The following is a 23,405-nucleotide window of genomic DNA, read 5'->3' as shown; positions in this document are numbered from 1 at the left end:
TGATTTGTAATTAGCTAAAATGCAATGTTCCTACTAATGAATGGAAATCAATAGGGCTATTAATGTCAGAGATTCACCAACAGTGGTACTGTGGCTTGGACTAGAGCCTATTCCTATTAAGAATTTCCCCATGCTAAAACCCAGGATGTCAGAAAACCACACAGAGCACCATAATGCTATGTTGTTATTGTTTCCCCCCCCCCCACACACACACAAGCAAGCTTAACAAGTTAAAAGGAGTAAAAGGTCCTATAAGTACTGGTTCTGCTGCAACTGTTATGGCACTACTGTACTGTACATTGCCATTGACTTTGTATAGAATAATTGCTTTACTGGTATGTGCCTCATTGTTGGTGAGTGTCGATAACAATGTGCACATACAAGTCTTACAAGTCTCTCATGTAGTATTTAGTTCTTCAAAGAACACAACGGCCGTTAGGAGGGTGGTATTGGTGCATTCCTCACGTGTAAACACATACAGTACAAATACGGTACATACAGTAGAAAAAGGTGCCTCGGAGCACAGGTCTCCGCCAGGTCAGGTATGTTATTGTGGCGCTATAATAATAGGCCAATGTGAAAAGGGTGGCATTTCTTCCTCTGCCTAGTGGGAATGTGCGTGCAAAATTTCACGGAAATCGTTCATGATTTGATTCATTTTGGTCAAAACAGACAAATCCTGCAAACTTTGGAAGCCAATGTTAGCCAATCAGGATGGAATATGAAAAATCGGATGACTAATAGAGATACTGTGTACCGATTTGCGTGATGTTTGGACAACATCTGTAGGAGTAACAGGAGTGACAAAATCTGTAGGAGTGACAAAAAAAATGATTTGCAAAATTCGGCCTCCTGGTGGCGCTATAACAGGCCAATCTAAAAGATTCGGGGAAGAGGAAGTGCATTAGGGCATTATTGTAGGAAAATGTATCATTTGCCCTTCAGTAGCAGAAGAAAAACATCATAATAATGATGATGCATGATACTGTAAGTTGTCACTACTATTCAGTACTCAGCCAGCTTCCTGTTTTTTTTTTTTACAGTAAGAGAGGTCATAGGTTAAGTCCTTTTTAGATAATAACAGCCAGCAGATATACTGCACCTCCATGATGCTCTGCAACTCCTCCACATACAGCCGTTCTGTTTCAATCAGCTCCGTCATGATGTGTCTGGAAAGACAGAGAAAAAAGAAAAGGGGGGAGAGTTAGGGATGTACGGGAAAAGAGAAAGGCTCTCATGAAGAAAAACATTGAATATGATCAATTATATTATTCAGCATGATTGTACTCAATTGAGAGGGCAAGCGTCCAGTGGATCCATTTAACAGACTAATAAATCAGTATCCACTTTCATAAACAAGAAATCTGTCTTGTGGGTATAATGCTCTAAATGAATATGCAGTTTTGGTCTCACCACCGTCGACCGACCACCCACCACAGAGGTTTGTCAAATTATAGGAGGATATTGTGAATCTACATCTATAACTAAGGTTGGTCCACAGTCAGTTTTGGGGCTGAAGTCAAAGGTGAAATGATATATTCTTCTTTAGTTCGAAGGAAATTCATTTTATGACAAGTTTGTGCTTTTGGCCCACTTTTAGCCAGGCCCAGTTGAGGTTCTTAGAATATTTTACAGCAAAACAGGGTCCTGACCAACTGATATAAAATCGCCAGTTAAGTAACATAAAAAAAGACTGCTACATTTTTACAGGAGCACTATAGACCACCGAAGTCCTGACGTCATTCGTTCATCCCCAGGTTTGCGGAAGTAATTTCTCTATGGAGAATAACATTGGGTCATCTTAGAATCGTCTCATATAAGAATTGTGGTCCAAAAATAAACAAACTGTCCCGGCGATATTGTCAGGGAGGAGGTTCTATATCGTTTATGATAGTCAGTCACTTATATTTGATACAGTCTGTTTCTGGCGAAAATGTAACTAATTCGGCGGAAGTAACATTATCGTTTTCTCACCGTCAGTTGATGCTTCATATCCATAAGAGTCAAACCGCCGGGGTCATTTGTTTATTTTTGGAACACAGTTCTTATTTGACGCGATATTAAAGACGTCTATGGGATTCAGAATGGGGGTGGAAAACTGCGAACCAGGTAGACAAACAAAGGATGTGTAAATGACGTCAGACTTCGGTGGTCTATTGAGAGAGCACCCTGACAAACTGCACCACCACCACCAAGCAAAGGACCAGCATTGTGTGGTTAAGACAGACCAGCGCGCTGTCAAAATGGAGTTCCCAAACCTGGACAATATCTTCACCAGTCGACTGAGGAAGAAGGCTATAGTATAGCAGCATTGCAGGGACACCACACACCCCGACCACTACCTGTTTGAACCACTGCCTTCCCGCACCAATATATTGAGGAACAGCTTTCTTTACCAGAACTGTGGCCTCCATCACACCTCCCTGCCTAACCACAGATTACAGGAACTGAGAGTGAGAGTGAGAGCTTGACTGACGGACACACACACACAGACAGACAGACAGACAGACACACGTCACTCTCTGCAACGTGCTGGGTGTCGTTACACCCACTAAATGGCGTATCTCAGAATACTATCTCAGCATACAGAGCCAGACATGATTGATTAATGTTAAAGTTGTCCCAATATAACGACAGCAATGTGAAAAGGTTGATGATTGATTTTGAATAACAGCGGCCTATCAATTACGCCATCATCGAGAGGACATTGGCCTGTGAGCCATTCAGATTAATTGTGCCATCATCAGCCCTCATTTATCAATCTAACGTAGACACCAGTGCAGATCCGACCGCAGGAATCGTCTCAGGACAGGGTTCATGTGAGATGATGAAATGTGTGGCTGCATATGTTTAGATGCCTATTCTTTGCTGCACCGCAAACTAAAGCCACACAGAAAAACATTTACCTACACCAGCTGAGACTTGATGTGAGATTTGATTATCTATGTCGTCTACAGCCATACTCGTGTCAAATTGATAAATGCCGAGCTGCATTAAAATGACTGTAGGGCACTTTTTTGTCGCGCGCAAGTTTGATAAACGAGGGCCATTGTTTTTTTAATTGCTGGTTTTGTCTTCCACAGACATGTCTGTATGGCACCACGAGACAAAAGAGAAGAAACCAGGCTGTCACACTGTGTCACAGTGTCACACTTCAACTTTTTATAGGAAGTGAGAAAGAAAGATCAGTGCATGACATAAGCAGAGAAAGTTGAAAAACTGCAATTGTTAGCGGCCGCCTATTTCAGTTATTTTCAGTTCCACACGTCTGTTCTAAAAAAAAACACATACGTCACTAAAAGTTTAGAATCATTTACAGTAAACAGGGAGATTTGCATTGCTCAGTCGCCTGATTGCTCTGGTGTAATGATGCTGCCGCAAGAATCTATTCTTGCTACACCAAGAATATAGATTCACCCACCACCACCCCAGCTACCTGTTGTTTTGGATATGATTTAATGTACTATAGTGGATTCAGAAGACCTCCTATAGTGTTCTCCCTGTTCCTGATATGTTTTCTTTTTATTACACATGTTACATGCTTAGAGTACCAAAAGGCAGATCCATTCATCGCCAAACCAAATAAATGCATTGCTCATAATGAAATTATTTCAATTCAATTAATGAATTATTGTATATTTTAGGTAGTTTAGTTAATGCCCCTCTCATCATAAAAACATTGCATCGGTCTAAGTTCCAACAACTTATGACACCGTAAAGACATAGCAAACGAGACAACAGTAAACATGAACTCTAAATTAAAAGTCAATCATAAAACAATTCAAGAGCACGTTAAAAGAAAGTTCATGTCTTTTAGTTTTGCTCACGTTCACTATGTGTTCCCTGTGACGATGAAGCAGCTAAGTAGAAGTTGAGAGTGCAGGTAGAAAAAGCCATGGGGGGGGGGGGGGGGGATTTACTGTCATCGAGGATGTTGGCGAGGGTGCACAGGGTGACCTCATCACGCATTCCACTCGCTGATGGACGAGAGGAAGAGGGAATGCGGATGGAATGCGGAGGGTCCTGCAGGATCATTTTCGTACCCTCCCCAGCTCCTCGGGAGAGGCCTTTTGTCAGCCCACACCCAAACTGGGCTGACATGCTCCAAAATTGGGGCGAATGAACGTCAAATGAATTTGTTTTAACCCATACAAACCGGGAACGCATCCGTGTAACCACTTTAACCATTATTCTATTCTTTGGCTATTCAAAAATAGCTGATATACAAGCTCATAGCGCGGCACCGAGTGCCAGTAAAAAACATTAAAAAATCTAAAATAAATTATCAGCTATATATATCAGTGGTTCTCAAACTTTTTCATGTCAAGGACCCCCAAAATGATATGTATTTAGCCACGGACCCCGATCTCAAAATATTTGGTTCCAGGGTCCCCCAGAAGCAAAGATTTGAAAAGATTTGCACACATTTTCAAGATTTCTTCAAAAATAGCCCAAATAAATCTTAAAATGACACAGATGCGTTCCCGGTCTTAATGCGTTAAAACATCACACGGGAGCCCCTGCTCTTTTGGCAAAACACTAAAGGTACAGTAGCAGATCTTTTGGCCGCGTCTTGGAGATTTATATAATTGATGTGGGCCATCCCATGACAGGTCATCTTGAGCTGATATCTGGGCCCTGAGCTGTTTGAAGGAGGTGTAGAAGACTATTTATTCATTGTCCAGTTATTATTGGAGACGGTGGAGAGGGGATACTGTCCTCTCCTCTCTCTCTCCTGGCACTAATTACCGCGTCCATGTTCTTAGCTCCATTCATAGCCAAGTGAAAACCCCCTGTCCTCATTCTTCCACGGAATCCAAGGCCTTCTGGGGCGGGCCATCAGGTACAGTACAGTCAGACCCCATCAGCAGTGGTGTAAAGTAACCGAGTACATTCAGTACAATTTTGAGGTGTTTTGAAGTGAGGTTTGGATATTTGTACAACAAATCCTGCGCTGTGATTGGCCAAAAATGTACACAAATGTACAAAAATGTACAAAAATGTACCCCGCCTAACCCTGCACCGTGATTGGCCAATCACAGTCTATTCAGGACTGTGATTGGCCTGTGTCACATGACACATGTGCATAGCCCTATATAAGAAACCATAACTTTAAAAAAAAACATAAATTGGTTTTTTTAAAGTTATGGTTTCTTCCATCATAAAGAGTGTTTCAATAAATGTATTAATTTTTTTGTACATGATTGGTTGACTCCATTCAGTATTGTGATTAGCTAGCAAGACACCGCCCACTTCACACAGGGTGTGATTTTTACTTTACTGGAGTATTTCCAGTTTTCAGTACTTTTACTCCACTTTTACTCCACTACATCTCAGAGGCAAATATTGTACTTTTACTAAACTACAATTATTTGAAAACTTTAGTTACTAGTTACTTTGTAGATTTATATTATTATTACAAAACATACATTAACCACTTCAGCCCTACAGTATATACATTTCGGCTATTTGAAAATAGCAGATCTACAAGCTCACAATGCGTCGCGTGAGCTTGCAGATCTGCTATTTTCAAAACCTTTTACATTTGAAAACGTGAAATGGGACTTTCTGCATAATGAGTACTTTTACTTTTGGTACTTTAAGTACATTTTGGTGCCAATACTTTTGTACTTTTACTCAAGTACATTTTGAATTCCGGACTTTTACTTGTAACAGTGTACTTCTACATTGCAGTACTGATACTTTTACTTAAGGTAAAAAATGTGAGTATACTTTTTCCAACTTCTGCCCATCAGGAGCTCTGTGTGCAAGCAATCTAAATATTTCACAGGGATAACAGAGGGAGGCAGGCGTTGAATCCAGGCTGTTGATACACACTGACAAAGAGCTGTGGGGACAATAGCCCCCACTGGGGGACACCTACTGATATTACACAGGGATCGGGACACAGGATCCCCCACTGCAGCGTTTGCTCTCCGTCAGTCAGATATAGCTCCTAACAATGAGACAGAGGGGGGGGTCTGTCTGGCAGACACTTCGGCCAAGGTATTAAGCAGCTGACAGAGCTTTAAATGTGTCAAAAGCAGTGGTGGAAAAATACCTCAAATGTTTTACTTAAGTAAAAGTATCAATACTGCATTGTAGAAGTACTCGTTTACAAGTAATAGTACAAAGGTATTGGTATCAAAATGTACTTACAGTGCCAAAAGTAAAAGTACTGAAATGTTTGAAAATAGCAGATCTACAAGCTCGCAACGCGTCGCGATGCTACGCGTTGCGAGCTTGTAGATCTGTGCGAGTTCAAATAGTGAGTGCAAATGTGAGTTCAAATAGCCTAGGTATAAAATAGGGCTAAAGTGGTTAATGTATGTTTTATAATGTAATCATTTATATCTGCAAAGTAACTAGTAACTAAAGCTTTCAAATAATTGTAGTGGAGTAAAAGTACAATATTTGCCTCTGAGATTTAGTGGAGTAGAAGTAAAAGTATTGGAAATTGGAAATACTTAAGTAAAGTGCAAATACCTCAAAATTGTACTTGAGTACATGTTACTTTACACTACTGGTCAAAAGCATGGGAGAAGTCAATTAAAACAGCCTGAACATCCATTTTGGGCTTGTTATCGAGAGTGTTATGCTGTGCTATTGCACACTGTGGAATAGTGCCAACCATGTTTTGGAAAACGTGTCCTCCAGAGGGGAATCCCTAAGGATCCCTTCATGCGCTTTCCCAACATAGATGACTAATGAAATTTGATGGTATTCAACTGGAAAGCTGGATGTTGTCTTTTTTAGGGACCCTTAACCTGGTGTGAGGGATATTGCTTCTCTAAATAATCTTGCGGTTTCACTCCCACTTCCTCTGCTAACCACTTGCTTCCTTCTTTCTTAAATGTTAAATGGTGCATTTGTATAGCGTTTTTCTCCAAGGCGCTTTACATAGATTGTGCATTACATTCACACACACATTCATACACCGATGGCGGAGGAAACCATGCAAATGAAGGCACCAACCTGCTCATCGGGACCAATTAGGGGTTCAGCGTCTTGCTCAAGGACACTTCGACACTAACTCTTTCTTTCTTTCTTTCTTTCACTAACTCTCTCTTAAAGATTTACAGTAATGTTGTTAAGTACCTTACAGTAAATAAGTAAAGTATTGCTAATGTAACGGCCGAGAAGTACAACGCTCCGAGCCGAAGTCGAACCCATGACCCACGGGCTCACTAGTCCGGCCAACAACCGCCCTGCGCCAAAGAAGCTAGCTCTCTCAGTGGAGGAAGTTGTGGCGCCATGAGGACGCTACACTAAGCTTTCTAAAAAAAAAATGTAGCCACTGTTTTGTCATCGTCATTTGGCTGCTAATTGGCTCTGAACAGACTTAAAACAAACAAGGACACACACACACATCCGGTGAAGTTCCAATGTTTGGAGTGCAGAGCATTCCATAAACACAATAAGTGTTAAGAGGTTTAATTCCCACTGGAAGCATCCATTCTAACAGTACTTGTGAGGTGCTTTGTATAACATGGCATACATTTAATTTACAATACATTACCTGCCAAACTGGGGGGGGGGGGGGGGGGGGGGGGAAGACCCGTGTGAAGTCATAAAACACACATCCTGGTCAACGCAAACATTTCCAGATGTTAATGGTCCCTTTAATGTGACCATTTGTATGAGTTCGGAAGGTTCCGAGCTTTATGTGCCATCACGAGCCCACCGGGATGTGCCGAGAGCTTGTTTGAGGTACGGTGTCATTTTATTAGGTCAATAAAGCTCAAATCAAACGCATCGGACGCTCCCATATAGGAAGAGCCATCTGTCATACAGTATACCATACGAAAAAGATAGAGAATTATTACACACAGGGTCTGGTCCAGCCTGTATGAACGAGTGCACGTGTGCATGTGGTAGAGGTGCACCCGTTCGTTAACCAGTGGTGTAAGTGTATGAAATTACTGATTTGGTAATAAAGCCCATTTGATTTAGTGTGTGTGTGCATGCATTGTGTGCATGTATGTGTGTCAGTGGCGGAAAGTAACTAAGTACATTTATTCAAGTACTGTACTTGAGTTACTTTTGTTTTACTTCCAAATTAAACTACTTTTACTCCACTACATCTCAGAGGCAAATGGTGTACTTTTACTCCACTATAATTATTTGAAAACAAATTACTTTGTAGATTTTGATTATTATTACCCACTTCAGCCCTCAAATGGCCCTATTTCGGCCATTTGAAAATAGACGATCTACAAGCTCACAATGCGTCGTGATGCGACGCATTGTGAGCTTGTAGATCTGCTATTTTCAAAAGATTTTTATACATTTTGAACACTTGTGAAATAGGACATTCTGCAGAATGAGTACTTTCAACTTTTGGTACTTTAAGTATAATTTGATACCAATACTTTTGTACTTTCACTCAAGTAAATTTAGAATTCTTTAACTTGTAAGAGCGGTCCCACCGCACTTTTATTTTACCTATGGGGGCGGAATCTGCCAATGCTTTGTCAATGAAAAATGCGAGGATTCACGCTCTTGTGCATCTTTCCGCTTGTCGTGCACATCTTGCGTTTATGCACTCTATGCTGCTTTTCCCCCTCTGTCCAATCGGGTGAGTCGAAGGCGGACCGTCTCAAGACTCAGGAAGTGACACGGTGCTTTCGATAGAGCAACTGGTTGTAGCTGTTGCATGGGAGGGTCCTGAAAGTGAGTGACAGGTGGGTCACTCCGTTTATTTAGGTTTATTGTCTCCGCCAGGCCGAAAGGCATGGCGTGGGTATGTTTTACCCCCTGTCCGTCCATGTGTCCGTGTGTCCGTCCGTCCGTGTGTCCTGTCCGTCCGCGAGCAGCTAATCTCCGGCACCGTTGGCCCGGTCGCTGACAAACTGTGCACCAGTGGTGGACAGTAACGGAGTAAATGTACTTAAGTACTGTACTTAAGTACAGATTCTGAGGATCTGTACTTTACTTGAGTATTAGATTTTTTTGATACTTATTACTCTTACTTGAGTACATTTCCGAGACAAATATTTTACTTTTACTCGAGTATATTTCTAAGAAGGCTGTAAAGTACTGAGTACTTTTAGGTTGGCTGTTTTTTCCACACTTCTGCTCTCACACTAGCATGTTTCTGGCTTCCCTCTCCGCTCGCCTCTTTGTTACATCTTGTATGGTTGTATAGGAGTAAAAGTATTTAGTTCTGGTTACTCAGTCATTTCTATTTTCATTTTTATAGGTGTTTCTGCAGGCTTTGTATAACGTAGTGGTTCTACAAGCACATCAGTGCATGCAGTGCAGGTGGTTTCAGAGAGTTACTTCTCTGAAACAAGAGTTATGAGATCTACTTAAAGAGGCACTATGTAACTTTTTTTTAATGAATGAAATGTCATTTTGTCGAATCTGTATGGTAGAGTATGTTAATACAATATAACTTATCCAATTGGGGTGGTTATATTTTGTCTCCCTGCTCTTCTATTGAGACATTTAGATTGTGTCAAAGGTCATGTCTCACCGCAACCCGATCTCCAGAGATTACCGTAACATTGCACGGAACGAGTGCACTTCATTCCGTGGATAGCCGCCTCGGAACTCCCGAATTGCGTGCATATGGTACGGCGCTGCCTTGTGACAAAACCATTTCGGAGGCGCGCAGTCACAGGCGAATTGTCCCCCCGTGAAGGACCACCGAGGGAGCTAAGGCGACCGAGTTGCCGTCCTGAACGGTGGGACATTCGCCTGTGCCTACTCAGCGCCGTTTGAGTTATGTACCGATAGGCACAGAATCGTAAATTTTATTGTGCGGACTGCTCTGCTTCCGGGTTTTTCCGTGTTGCGACTGGTTACGCCCACCGTGGGACTCGCCGTACATATGCACGCAATTTGGGAGTTCCGAGGCGACTATCCACGGAATGAAGTGCACTGTTCCGTGCAATGTTACGGTATTCTCTGGAGATCAGGCTGCTCACCAAGACACAGGATCTGACATGAATTGTGACCTGATGTGTCAGTATAGGAAATCAAAGGTTGTTTGTGTGGAGACCAAGCAAGTCGCCTTGTCTGTCTGCAATCTTGTTTTGACAGGGTCAAGTTCACCGCTGTGCATGTCGGCGCCATCTTGTTTTGTTAACGGTTGTGCGTGTGGGTAGATATGAAACATCCTCTGCTCTTGTGCGTGTGGGTAGGTATGAAACATCCTCTGCTCTCATGAGAGCAGAGGATGTGGTCACAAAGAACATTTTTTGCAAACAACACCCGCCTCTCTGCAACCACCATCTCTGACTGCAGGCATGGATGCCGATTTATGTTGGGTGGGTAGGGTACTCAACAACAAGTCACACACACATCAACCAAGTTTTAACCCCTTAATCAGAAATACCTGATGAATGTCAGTTGGAAACATTGTACTCGCAATAAAATACTTTTTTCCTGTAAGTGAAGCACGATCATCATTATTTCCTGTCTCATGCACTGGCTGCCTGCTCCTACGCACCTGTCCCAGTAGGTGTGTAAAAGGACCTTTTTTTTTTACTACATTTAAAGTCATACAATTTGATTATTGGCTGATGATGAAACCATAACTGGTATAAGGACTTTGCAGATTACAGGGAGAGAGTTTGAATGACAGAAATCTGTTCACAATAACACACGGTATCAGAGCGGGTACATCATGCATCCTGTGCACGTTACAAAGCATCACACAATAGTCATCCGACCGACACATTTCCTGTGGGTGCTCGGCTTTCTCATTGGGTGCTCGGGCTCCCCGGCACCCACAGGATTGGCGCTAATGTCTGCAGGTCTCTGCACAAACATACACTATCCAAATCGGTACAGTATCTCTATGGTCATGTGATCAACACGGATCTGTCCGATCTCCCATATTCCATCCTCATTGGCTAAGGTTGGCTTCCAAAGTTTGCAGGATTGGTCCGTTTTGAACAAAATGTCTCAAATCATGGGGCAGCTTGCGATTTCCATGAAATTTCACACGCACATTCCCTCTAGGCCGAGGAAGAAATGCCACCCTTTTCACATTGGCCTGTTATAGCGCCACTAGCAGTTCTAATTTAGCAAAACACATTTTTGAAACAAAATGCCTCAAATCATGAATGCAGTGTCCGATTGCCGTGAAAGGCGTAAGACGAAACGGCACCCTTTTCACATTGGCCTATTATAGCGCCACCAGGAGGCCACGATAACATACCTGACCTGGCGGAGACCTGTGCTCCGAGGAGCACTTTTTCTAGTTTAGAATGCGCTGGCTGCAAAAAACTGTGGCCGCGCACAACCTGAGTTAAACAGCGGACAACAATGTTTTGGTGGGACCGCGCCCCTAACAGAGTATTTCTACATTGCAGTATTGATACTTTTACTTAAGTAAAACATTTTACTTTGAATTTGACTTTTACCACCACTGAGTATACATGCCTTCTACATGATTACACGTGATTTCATTGCACGTCTTCATGTGGGTATTAGGAATGTGAAATAAAGTTCTGTCTATATGCATCCATCACATGCACGTGTGAACGCGTGTGGCACTACTGTCTGGCATCTTGACACCACATGTTCCAACGCAAAGGAGAAGGATGACTTCTTAAGATTAGTTTACGTCTAATTCTCAACAGATTCTGTTTAGATTAACAAAAACCTGGCCTAGTTCCCACTGACTGGTCTGTTACTGTTACTGTGACAGCTTAGTTTACGACATTAAGCCATGGACATGCCCTGGATATTTGACAAAGCAACTACTGCCAAAAGCAGAGAGAGAGACAGACAGACAGAGCACGAGAGGAAGAGAGAGAAAAGCAAGCAATAGAGGGAAAGGTTATGAGAGCAGAGGGGGCAACGCTGGAAAAATATGGAGGAAGTAAAGAGAGAAAGAGGGGTAGAGGGGCGGGGGACTAAAGTCTGAGAGAGGGAGAGCGAGAGAGAGAGGCCTGTAACTGGCTGTAACTGAACCACATCCTGGCTAACTTTGTTAGAGCCAAGAATGTACACAGAAGCAGTGGGCTGAGTTTTGTGTTGAGCACTACCTGACTATGTATGGTTGTTATTTGTAGAGAGCTCTACACACACACAGACACCCTAGACTATTTAACCCTTGCGGGAACGCATCTGTGTCATTTTAGATTTCTTTGGCTATTAAAAAACTAGCAGATCTACAAGCTCATAGCGCGGCACCGTGAAGATTTGTGCAAATCTTTGAATATATATATTTTTTAAGCGGACATTTGTAACTAAAATCTTTGCTTCTGGGGGTCCCTGGAACTAAATATTTTGAGGGGAGGGGGGGGTGCGGGGGGTCGGCGGAATTTTGGGGGTCCTCGACATGAGAAAAGTTTGAGAACCACTGATATTATAGCACCATACATACCTTTAAAAAACAAACTGTTAGGATTTAGAAGACATTTGTACAATCCCCAGAAGTAAAGATTTGAGTTACAAATGTTCGCTTTAAAAAATACATATATGCAAACTAAAGATTTTCAGAAAAATCTTGATTTTTCAACAAAACAAAATGCAGATCTACAAGCTCATAGCGCACGTCCCCGGTCTTAATGGGTTAAACAGACACACTGGTTCCCACAATTTCCAAATGCTTCCGCCTGTATGCCACCTGTAATTCAGCTCTGAAAGTGTGTAGCAAAAAAGACAGATTACTCGGTCCACTCCTTTTTTCAAGAGCCATATAAGGAGAGTTGCGTCACCTCTGTTCACTTCCTCAAGGCCAGTCCAATGGCCGCTCGGGACGAGCCAAATAGTGACAAAGCCCTGAACGAAAAGTTTACGGAATGCACTGGAGTCTATTAGCGTTTGTCACTATTTTCAGTTTACATGAATCACGTGACCGGCGCCGTCTCTGCCCCCTCATTGACGCAACTCTCCAATAGAAGGCTCTGCTTTTTTCCCCTTTATACCAAATATCTTAGTATTTTGTCAATCTACAGGCTTGTGACGCATTGTGAGCTTACATGGCTATTTGCACCTTAATGTTTGACCCGAATAGGGATAACAGGGTTCATGAGGTTAAAATGCATTTGTATTTTAATTTATTTTGCGAACACTGTGTCAAACCATCGGTCGAATACCTTCCGCTTTTCTGGTGGAAGATGACAGCTTTCTGCTGAATTACAGACTATCTCTGGAGCATTTCAAGATTGTGGAAGAGATCGCGCCCTGAGAGACTACAGCCACACAACATGCAGAGTGTACGCAGTCAAATATAGATATAATCATATGCACACATGAACAGGCACGTGACACACACACACACACACACACACACACACACACACACACACACACACACACACGGATAACAGCCAGCTTTAATGACTTTATTGCATAGGTTGTGTGCAGCACCTGATCAGATGGCACACACACATTCCAAAGTCTCCCAGTTTATTGCCCTTGGCAAAAAAAACGGTTTGCTCACAACAAGAAGTTTTGAAATTTACCTGTGAAATTTCAGAAGAGAATCTCAATGATTTATGTCTTCTTGTTATTAAAACTATGAATCATATTGTTGCATGTTCTGGCCATTGTTGGTGTTCTAATGTGGGCACAATAAGCACAATCTATTCACAACAGGTTTTGCCCCTGCCCATTAAACCCTTGGGCCAGTCCAGCTGTGCTTTTTAATCGCCAGCCAAGGTAAATGTCAAATGTCCGAAAAATGCCAATAACCTTCCACTTAATACTAATCTTTCTCCTGATGTAGGCTCCTGAATGGTTTCTGTTTGTGTCGACTGAATGAATGACACGCTTCAGTCTGTGTTTGTCCCAAAGGTTTAATAGACCTAAGTACTCCTAGTGAGTCTTTAATCACTATCCCAGTGGAAAAACCCTTCACCCTTCCCCCAACTACTGCAGACGGACTCTTAAACTTCCCAGAAAGAAGCCAACCACTCCCCTCCTCTCCTGTACTGTAACTAGCTGGATGACCAGGCACAGGGAGGGGGGATAGAAAGGGTAGGAGGGAGGGTATAGGAGGGAGGGAGAGATGGAGGAGGGGGTGGGGCTGCTGACACTGACAGGCAAGCCAAGGTAAAGGGGTAGATCCTCCCACTCAAGTAGAATGGTTCCTCCCATTGTCACCTCCCTCCCTCTCTCTCTCTCTCTCTCTAGCTCTCCCCTACACCCCCCCCCCTCTCTCTCTCTCTCTCTCTCTGGAAGTAGAGACAGAAAGGACAGAGAGTGCAACAGTTTGGTTGGAAACATGCTGTCCTCTTCCTGGTGCTGCTGAGGGGAAACTAAAGAGAATGATGGTCGAAAAGACAGAGGAGGAGAAGCTTGGATTATCAGCTTGAAACAGTGACATGGTGGCCCGTTTACAGAAGAAGAGATATGTTCAACAGAGTGTATAACTGCCTTCTAATATATGGAATGGAACTGCAAGCAGCTTGGTAGGTAAGCAACACACGCGCACGTGTGTGTGTGTGTGTGTGTGTGTGTGTGTGTGTGTGTGTGTGTGTGTGTGTGTGTGTGGAAAAGTTGGGCGTGTGAACTATGTGAAGGGAAAGGGGGGACAGGGGAAGGTAGTGTGAGTATGATGAACACAGACAGGTAAACACTCCCTGAGCACAACCCTCCCCACTGTGCCTCTGCATGTCGAACGGCTGTCAAAGCCAGCAGCAGCACAGAATTCACACAACCTTGGTTTTACAGCTACTGTATAGCCTCTCTGAGGCCATGTCAGCTACGGTAGCCCTGGACTCAGCCCAGACGTTATGAGTGGAGAGAGAGGGAGACAGAGGGACAACACCCTTTCATGAAAACTTATCAGCAAATTCAATCTCTTGGCTATCCGCTGTGTTTCACTCATAAAACTGGTTGGATGGTAGAGGTACAATGTTTGCTTGTCTAGCGCAGGGGTTCTCAACCTGTGGGTCGGGACACCCAGGGGGGGTCCCCCCATATGATTTTGAGGGTGGGTCCCTAGATGACAGTGAAGTGACAATTTAAGGACTTCTAAGACAAAAGGGGAAAAAAAGAAAGAAATATAAGAAAAAGACCATTACTGCATCAAAAGTAATCAGCAAACTATACTATAAAAACTGGTCAAACATTGGCTAAATTGTCAAATGATTTAAGACGGAGGCAAAAATTGTGAAAATATCTATAGAGAAAATCTACAAGCACACGACGCCTTGCGTTGCGAGGCGTTGTGTGCTTGTAGATCAGCTATTTTCACTGTGGAACCGAGTCAAACTAAATGTAGTGCCTCAACTCAAATATGATTATTTTCTGGGGTCCCCAGTTCAAATGTGATTATTTTGTAGGGTCCCCAGTTCAAATAAGATTATTTTGGGGGGTCCCCAGTTCAAATAAGATTATTTTGGGGGGTCCCCAGTTCAAGTATGATTATTTTGGGAGGGGCCGCGGCCTGAAAAGGTTGAGAACCACTGGTCTAGCGCAGTAGCTGGTAGCATCGACAATTTAGCACCTAGAGAGCAAAAATGTTAACTTCATGGCACATGTGCTTGCTAAATACAGCCCTGCTGAGAGGGAAACACCCAACAACATCCACAGGGTGTTGAGTGTAAACTGCACAACACAGTTGATGCAGTGTGAACGGACTGACTCCACATCCAGTATCAAAGAATCAATTGTCAAAATGTCCTTTTCTGAGACAGTGATACTAACTGTGATTTATTGATGAGCAATGAGCATATCTTGGGATCAGGTGGTTTAGCATGCTGCATGGCATAACACTCCTACTTCCTCTTCTCCATGGGATTAATATATTCTGCCTTATCTATGGTCTTTATACCGTCTTTTAGTATAAGTATAAAGTGATTGGCCACAGGTGGAAGCCCAGCTTATGTAGTAAATACTGACCCCAAATAGCATAAGCTTGACAATAAAACATACATTATTTTGACATAAAGACACAAAAGCAGTGGACTGTATTACTAAAATAGAACTGGAAGTTCATTCTCTCTCACAATCTCACTTATCACTGTCTGTAAACCTACCCATATAAATGACAAAGATATCCTACATTCCTTAAATATTTCATTACAAAAGGCATGCTAAACCATTGGGATTTCTCACACTTCGGCTAACCCATTGAAACAACTATTATGCTCCATTCAAATGATTGAGTGGAGTTTATCAAAAGGATAGTTGAATTTGACTAGTATTTAACCCAATTCATATCGTTTAATTGAGCCGATTGTTTTCATTTTCCCTCGATCTCCTCTCTCTTTCTAAAATATAGGGAGCTTGTGTCCTCAAGTCTTCTCACATGGGGTTTCTGGGACAAGATACACAATACAGTCCTCATCGTTAATTTATCCATGTGTAACTCTAACACAATGGACCTGAAAGGATCCATTTGGTCCACATTTTGTACACTGTCAGTTAAATTAAGTGACGAGAAGTAGATTATAAACTAGAATTCAGAAAGAGAATAAAGGGGCTGTCAGTGGTTAATCCTAGTGGGCATTCTACCCAGGTCATCTGAGTCTAACACTTTCTTCATTCAAATCAACAACAGAGGAGTGGTTATTCATAGTGCGACTTGTTGAAGAAAGCACATTTTATGTGGCTCTGGAATCAAATTTAAATTAATTCCATTTTAATGTGTTTGCTCCTTCTTATAGCGTGGAACACACCAATTCATTCTGAGCATATTGTTATTTTGGTGTCTGTAACAAAATGTTCTAAGCTAAAAGCCCTTGGGTATATTCACAATAAATCAAGTAGGTCACATGAAACGGAGCCAGAAGGAAGGTAGGAAATAGTATAAGACTATAAGAGCGACGAATCTTCTGTGTCTGTCCATACAGTATGTACAGTGTGTGTGTGTGTGTGTGTGTGTGTGTGTGTGTGTGTGTCTGAGAGTGTGTGTCTGAGAGTGTGTGCGCGTGCAGTATGAATAGAAATGAATAGCACTCTTGATACCTCCCTACAGTATGTAACGACCTAGTTTCGAACCCAGGTCTCCCCGCATTGGGAAACCAAACATCTACCGCTCCTCCAAAAAAAAGGGAACTCTCCCTGGGCGAAGGGGGGATTTCTGGTTATCAGGCAGGGCTACTCTGCTGCACCTGGGCAGCAATAGGCAAATTTACCACCAACAGCCAAAAACGTGTGCATCAGCATTCCCCCCATAATGATATCATTTATGAAAACCTCCGGTCAAACACATGCCTATTCAAACTGGCTGGCTCCACAGTGAGCGGGTCTATCCGGGGGACAGATAGCCAGACAGTGGATGGTCTCATGCTGTTTGTAGTCACAGGACGGTTCTCTACGGCGGGGCTTAGCAGCACGTCAGTGCGGCCCATTGTTGGGTAACCCCCGGTGTTCAGTTAAAGTATGCTGTGGAAAAATGTGTTCAGCCCCATTGTGTGACGTTATACAGGCATCAGCAACTTTCATGGTGAGGGTCTCTGCCGTGCAAAAGCCCCTCTATTATGATGCTTTGCGCTGGGTCGGCATTTACATTAATCCGGCCTTAAACTGAGTGACACACACAGGACATAGCGAACTATGTTATGAGTGGCATATCCCAAGGCCACAACGGGATATTGTGGTTGGTGGTAATATTGTTTAATTCGCACACCCAAAACCTAAAGCAGTCGCAGGCAATACGCCCTGCCAGTGATAATATCTGGCCCGGACAAATGTTTTTGTAAACATTAACAATTTCTTATATCATCTGAATAAATAAAGTAAATAATATCTGATTGACCGTCCCACATCGGTAGGATATGGACATAAACGTCTTTGCATTGATGAAACAGGGTACGATGAACACAGTTCTCTTTCCATTCTTATTTATTTGTTCCGTTTTCACTGTCAACTTTCCTCTTTAGACTTTTGGATGAAAATTTTTAAAAAATATATAAATTGTGTTTCACATGCCTTTAACCCATTAAGACCTGGAATGCATCTGTGTCACTTTAGCTGTGTCAATTTCTTTGGCTATTCAAAAATAGCAGATATACAAGCTCATAGTGCGGCACCGAGTGCCGCGCTATGAGCTTGTAGATCTGCTATTTTTGAAAAATCTTGAAAAACATTTTTCGCCTCAGGTCTTAAAGGGTTAAAGCCTAATTTAACACCATGCATTGTTTTGTTAGCTTAAACGTCTGCTATTTTAGATGAGCAACATATTGGTGTGAGTGACGGAGCTTAAATAAGGCTTAACCCCCGGAACACAAACAGGGACCTCTACCGGTTTGGAATCCTGAAACGATTTTTATTTGAATACGCAATCATGATAGAATTGTTTGTGATTCTAAACACAGACCATGTGTTTACTTACTATGTGTTTATATTTTACGGCGGAGAAGATGGGCTAAATGTACATTTTCAGCAGTGTTACTGAGTGTCCCACCACTGCTGAATGAGTACACGGAAAAAAACACTGTAAACTCAATGTTCTACAGTAAAATACATAATTGAAAGTCTTCCACTGGCTATTTATTAGACCACTAGTTACATGGCTCATGAAGCATCTTAGTGTGTGGTCAGCACTCTACAACTGGGTAAACTGTTGCTAGCTTAAATTTAAAAAATCTGACACACTGGAGGAAGCACAAGGTCTGGGAAAGGGCCCAAGTCGGCCGTATACATAACATTATTTTGTAACCCGTAACGGTGGATTTAGGACTAAAGCGGGTGGCACCTCTTACAATCTGCCTTCACAAAAAGAGAAATAGTTGTGTAAATAATATCTATCATAAACTGGGACAAAATTCAGGAGGAGATTGTCAGCGGGAATACACAAATAGAAATTAGAAAACCATATTTCACTGTATCAAAAACTGTGGCAACTTCTTTGTATGTGTGTGAGAGAGAGCGTGAGGGAGAGAGAGAGAGAGCATGTGTGCGCCCACACGTGGTGCGTTTTCTGAACGTTTGAACAGATAGCTTATCGTTGATGAACAGACTCACGCAGCTCCAAATGGGACAGATAGCAGGTTTATTTCCCCTGGGGTGGGGGGCATTTCTTCGCCTATCTGGTCCGACGACAATCTAACACAGTGGGCTATTTCAGGAAAGTCAGCATCAGATGTTCAGCTGTCCAATGTTGACACATTAAACTAAAAGTAGACGGTAAGCAATGTGACGACGGGTCACCCTCTGCAAATCCAACAGATGCAAATTACACAGGACCACAGTTACAGTACAAGCCATTGCTTGCCCTCGGTTGACTCCAAGAGTCGAATAGTTTGAATAGTTCCTCCACAGTTTCTTCTCGGTGAGTAGTCTACTACAGTGGTTTTCAACGTAACCTTTTCATATCAAGGTCCATTGTTTATTTGGCATTTGAGCCACGGACCACCATTTGATGAGATTTAAACTCTCAGACCCAAAACTTAGAATATTTTGTTATCGTTGGATACGATTTTGTCCACAATTCCATGCTGTAGTTGATGTTGGTACCATAGGAGTGATAACCCCCTTTGGAACCTCTCCCAGCGGAGGGAGAGGTTCCGATTGGATCTATTCTATAGGAGAGATAACAGGCAAGCGTTGATCAAAATAACAATTATTTAATTAAGTAATGCTTTAACAATAATTTAACTCTTGAGAGCATACAATGAAATTCAAATTCATTTTACACTCAAGAGTTAAAGATCTACAGTGTAAGGGACGGGTCCATTTGGTTACCAACTCTCCATCGTTTAGCTGGGGACCACCTACAGTAGATCCCTGATCACTGGTTGAGAACCACTGGTCTACTACATTAGGTCTACTTTAGGTTGTTGTGGAGAAGAAACAGATCTGGTCTCATAGACCATGATAGACAATGTTTTTTTCATGTTTGATGTTAAATGGGATAACATTTAATTTATAGTATTAGTTATGGTCTTTTGTACATTTCCAAATTTCCTTGGTTTTCAACCGTCCAATAACCTTTAGTAAACTTGAGCAACACAGTGAAGCCAGATGTTAGATAAGACACTGATGAAGGCTGGATAGCCGAAACGTTTGTGCGAGCGTCACTTGTTTATGATGTTAGAATAGATAAAAACTCTTTCTGCTCCATAGATAAAGAAATGGTATGTACGGTATGACAAGAGACAAACCTTCATCTGTGCTTACTATACAGTAGCAATGACGTTAAGGTACTATTTCTCAAATGGAGTGCTATTCCACTTTAAAATGTTTAACCGAAATCTGAAATCAATCCCTACAGCGCATCATTCTCAATGTTCTTCTGTCTTCCACAGATCCAATGAGGTCTTTAACACCATGCCACCACTAGCAACACGCTGATGATCAGAGGGGAGAAGGAGTGGAGGAGGACAGAAAGAGCAGATACAGAAGCAGAAGAGGAATTGGGGGAAGTACTGTAAACTCTGGTTCTCTACGAGGGAGGAAGAGGAGTAGCGGCAGGGCGATGATGATGACGTTTGTCAACTGAAGAAAATACAGTACGAGGTGGGTTTGGGATTTTTATTCCCTCCCCACCGGCGCACCTTCACTCCAGCCCCAATCACTATGAGGGAACACAGACTCTCACTGACAGAGTGGAGGAAGCTCAGTAACGGAGCCATACGTCTGCTGGAAAGTCTGACAAAGGCCTACTGGACTTGACAACAACAGAACAAACACACCTCAAACAACAGGAGGATGAAGTAGGGAGTGAGGCGAGAGAGACTAGATAGAAAATACAGTGAACGGGAAAATATATGTGAGAGGAAATAGATAAGCTAGGTAAGAAGAAGATAAAGTAAGGACATACAGTCAGGAGGAGAGGCGGCGCAGACTGAAAGGAGGGAAGAATTTATATACTCTTACAATAAGAAAGCTGACGAGGAAGAGAGAAGAGACGAAAAGCAGTGAAATAAGAATAAAGGACTGAAAAGAACAGGAGAGGGCAGGTAAATCGCCACAGCGCCCTGTGGCTCATTTGGCGCGGTAGCAGCCATGTTCATTAACTTCCGCCGCATCCGTAAGTGTCAGTGCGTGCAGCTGCTGACCACCGGCCTGCTGCTGTGCATGGTGATGGTGTGCTGGGAACAGCTGGACCACCACGTCGTCAGCCACGTGAGGTCTTACACCTACCGCTACCTGATCAACAGCTATGACTTCATCAACACCTCCCTCGCCATTAACCCCCACCTGCACCGTCGGCGCGGCGGAAACGCCGGCCCCGCGACGGAGGGCGACGGGGCGGTGAGCTACCCTTACCTCATTAACCACGCGGACAAGTGCCGGACCGGTGGCGGCGGCGGACGCCCTTGGGACGACGTGCTCTTGGTTCTGTTTGTGAAATCCTCGCCGGAGGGCTTCGAGCGGCGCCAGGCGATCCGGGACACGTGGGGCAACGAGACTTACGTCTGGCGGGAGGCGGGGGAGAGCGTGAGGGTGGTGTTCGCCCTGGGCGTGCACCCGGACGCGGGACAAAGGTCCGCGGTGCAGAGGGCTCTCCTCCGGGAGGATCGGACGTACGGAGATTTGATTCAGCAGGACTTTGCGGACACTTTCCACAACCTGACCACCAAGCTGATCCTCCAGTTCCACTGGACTCACAGACACTGCCGCCACGCTCGCTTTTTCATGACGGCGGACGACGACATCTTCGTACACATGCCCAACCTGGTCAAGTACCTGCGGGGTCTCCTTAGCACCGAGGCAGGGGCCAAAGACCTGTGGGTGGGGCACGTGCACCGGGGAGCCCCTCCCAATCGCCGCAAAGACAGCAAATATCACGTTCCTTACGAGTTGTACCCCTGGCCCTCTTACCCGGACTACACGGCGGGCGCCGGGTACGTGGTGTCGGGGGACGTGGCCGCCAAGATCTACCAGGCCACTCTGCTCCTCAACTCCTCCATGTACATAGACGACGTCTTCATGGGGATATGTGCCAACGCCATGGGGGTCTCCCCGGAGGAGCACGAGTACATTTCGGGGGAGGGCAAGTCCCCGTACCACCAGTGCATCTACAATCGCATGATCACGTCGCACGGACACGCCAAGGATATACGCACGCTGTGGCGGGCGGCGACGGATCCCGCGGTCCGTGGCCTGTCCTCTGGGTTCATTAACAGGGCCTACTGCACGGCAGTTAGAGTGATGCTGCTATGTCGGCCGTACTACCAGAACACCTATTCTTGTATGGCAGCTTTCAGATGAAACGGATTGTCAAGAGATGTTGGGACTAATTAACTAAAAATGTGATGAACTGCAACACAATCAAACACATACAAGCTGAGAAAATAATAATACTCACACACAGACACAATCAACTGAGCCCAAAATACATAGAAAGTGTTTTTTTTTTCCCCCTTTTTCCCCCTATGCTATAGTTCAATGTTTGCTGCTGGTGTTGTGTGTTTGCCCTGTCGCAATAAAGACTAAAGCCATTTTGTCAAGCACACAATAGCACCTGCCTGTTCTTCACTCATGCGTGGAAACCACTATTTGTTTCTGTGGTGTAGATCCGTTAAGCCTGTTCCGTTTACAGTTACAGGTTAGGGTTACATCAGCCGTGTTTGTCCACAAACGTACACGCTGTATAACTTGTTTAAGTGCCGACTGTTAAATAAATGAATTGATAGGTAGAATACAAAATGTTGTACAAAACTTCCTGTTATCGTCACAAATTCACAATATGATATGTTTATCACAATATCGATAAAGGTATTTGGTTAAAATAAATATTGTGATATTGTTTTGGTAAAAATACTTGAAGAAACTTTCAAGAAAGTTGAATACAGAACATAAAAGCTCATAGGGTTCTTTTTTTCCTTCTTCTTTGTACATTTGAGCTACAGTACTTCAGGTGAGCTCAAACTGAGCCAGTCACTGTCAAAGGCAGGCAGATAAAAGTAAAAAATAGTGATTTTTTTTTGGGGCCACATCCCAGCCCAGCCCTACTGTAGTCACGGTTGCTCACTGATGAAAAGGCACGGATCATGTGTCACATACACCTTTTTATCAGGACACCTTCATCTATCAGGAGCTAAATACATCTATTCATGTTTAATTGTCTGCAGTCATTTTTTGTTTAGGATTAGAAAGCCACTATATCATGGGGTTCCAGACTATACGGCTCAGAATTCAGTGTACACTCTCTTGCAATAAAACCTCTAATTGTGGAGAGAGAGATTCCTCGGTAATGATCACTGCTGTGGCGAAGCAGACAGGACAACCACAGGGTAATGGAACAAGTCTGGCAGATTGAGTCATTGTTTAATCTCTAGGATATTTTCTCTCTCGTTAACCCACTAAGACCGGGGAAGCATCTGTGTCATTTTAAGATTTCTTTGGGCTATTCAAAAATAGCAGATATACAAGCTCATAGCACGGCACCGAGTGCCGCGCTACGAGCTTGTAGATCTGCTATTTTTTTTAAATCTTGAAAATGTGTGAAAATCTTTGAATATATATATATATATATATTTTAAGCAATTTTTTTTAACTCAAATCTTTGCTTCTGGGGATTATATATATATTATCAGTGGTTC

The 23,405-nt window shown here is 43.2% G+C and overlaps 2 protein-coding genes across 8 annotated transcripts in view; one reads left to right on the top strand and one right to left on the bottom strand.

Annotated features, from left to right (window-relative positions):
* Positions 1-23,405, bottom strand: part of mcf2l2 (MCF.2 cell line derived transforming sequence-like 2) — a gene marked incomplete at its 3' end in the record, with an annotated part of 129,764 nt that overhangs the window by 48,315 nt on the left and 58,044 nt on the right. For all 6 annotated transcript variants that reach the window (XM_080431966.1, XM_080431964.1, XM_080431963.1 and 3 more), the window contains exon 16: positions 1,103-1,169. In XM_080431966.1, coding sequence (XP_080288092.1) covers positions 1,103-1,169 — 67 coding nt within the window. The remainder of the gene's footprint in view (positions 1-1,102; positions 1,170-23,405) is intronic.
* On the top strand, positions 14,157-22,609 carry LOC308087799 (lactosylceramide 1,3-N-acetyl-beta-D-glucosaminyltransferase A-like). 2 transcript variants are annotated; one of them, XM_080431971.1, is made up of 2 exons: positions 14,157-14,375; positions 20,163-22,609. In XM_080431971.1, the coding sequence occupies exon 2, from the start codon at positions 20,863-20,865 to the stop codon at positions 22,069-22,071; it is 1,209 nt and encodes a 402-aa protein (XP_080288097.1). In that variant the 5' UTR covers positions 14,157-14,375; positions 20,163-20,862; the 3' UTR covers positions 22,072-22,609. The 2 variants fall into 2 exon arrangements, with proteins under 2 accessions (XP_080288097.1, XP_080288098.1); XM_080431972.1 differs by having other exon boundaries at positions 14,157-14,379.

This window comes from Gymnoscopelus braueri (assembly GCF_963280865.1).
Source record: "Gymnoscopelus braueri genome assembly, chromosome: 6".
Taxonomy (NCBI): domain Eukaryota; kingdom Metazoa; phylum Chordata; class Actinopteri; order Myctophiformes; family Myctophidae; genus Gymnoscopelus; species Gymnoscopelus braueri.
This window is presented reverse-complemented; position numbering and strand designations above follow the sequence as displayed.

Coding starts and splice junctions, on each gene's coding strand:
- LOC308087799 (XM_080431971.1), top strand. CDS start 20,863: ATGTTCATTAACTTCCGCCGCATCCGTAAGTGTCAGTGCGTGCAGCTG.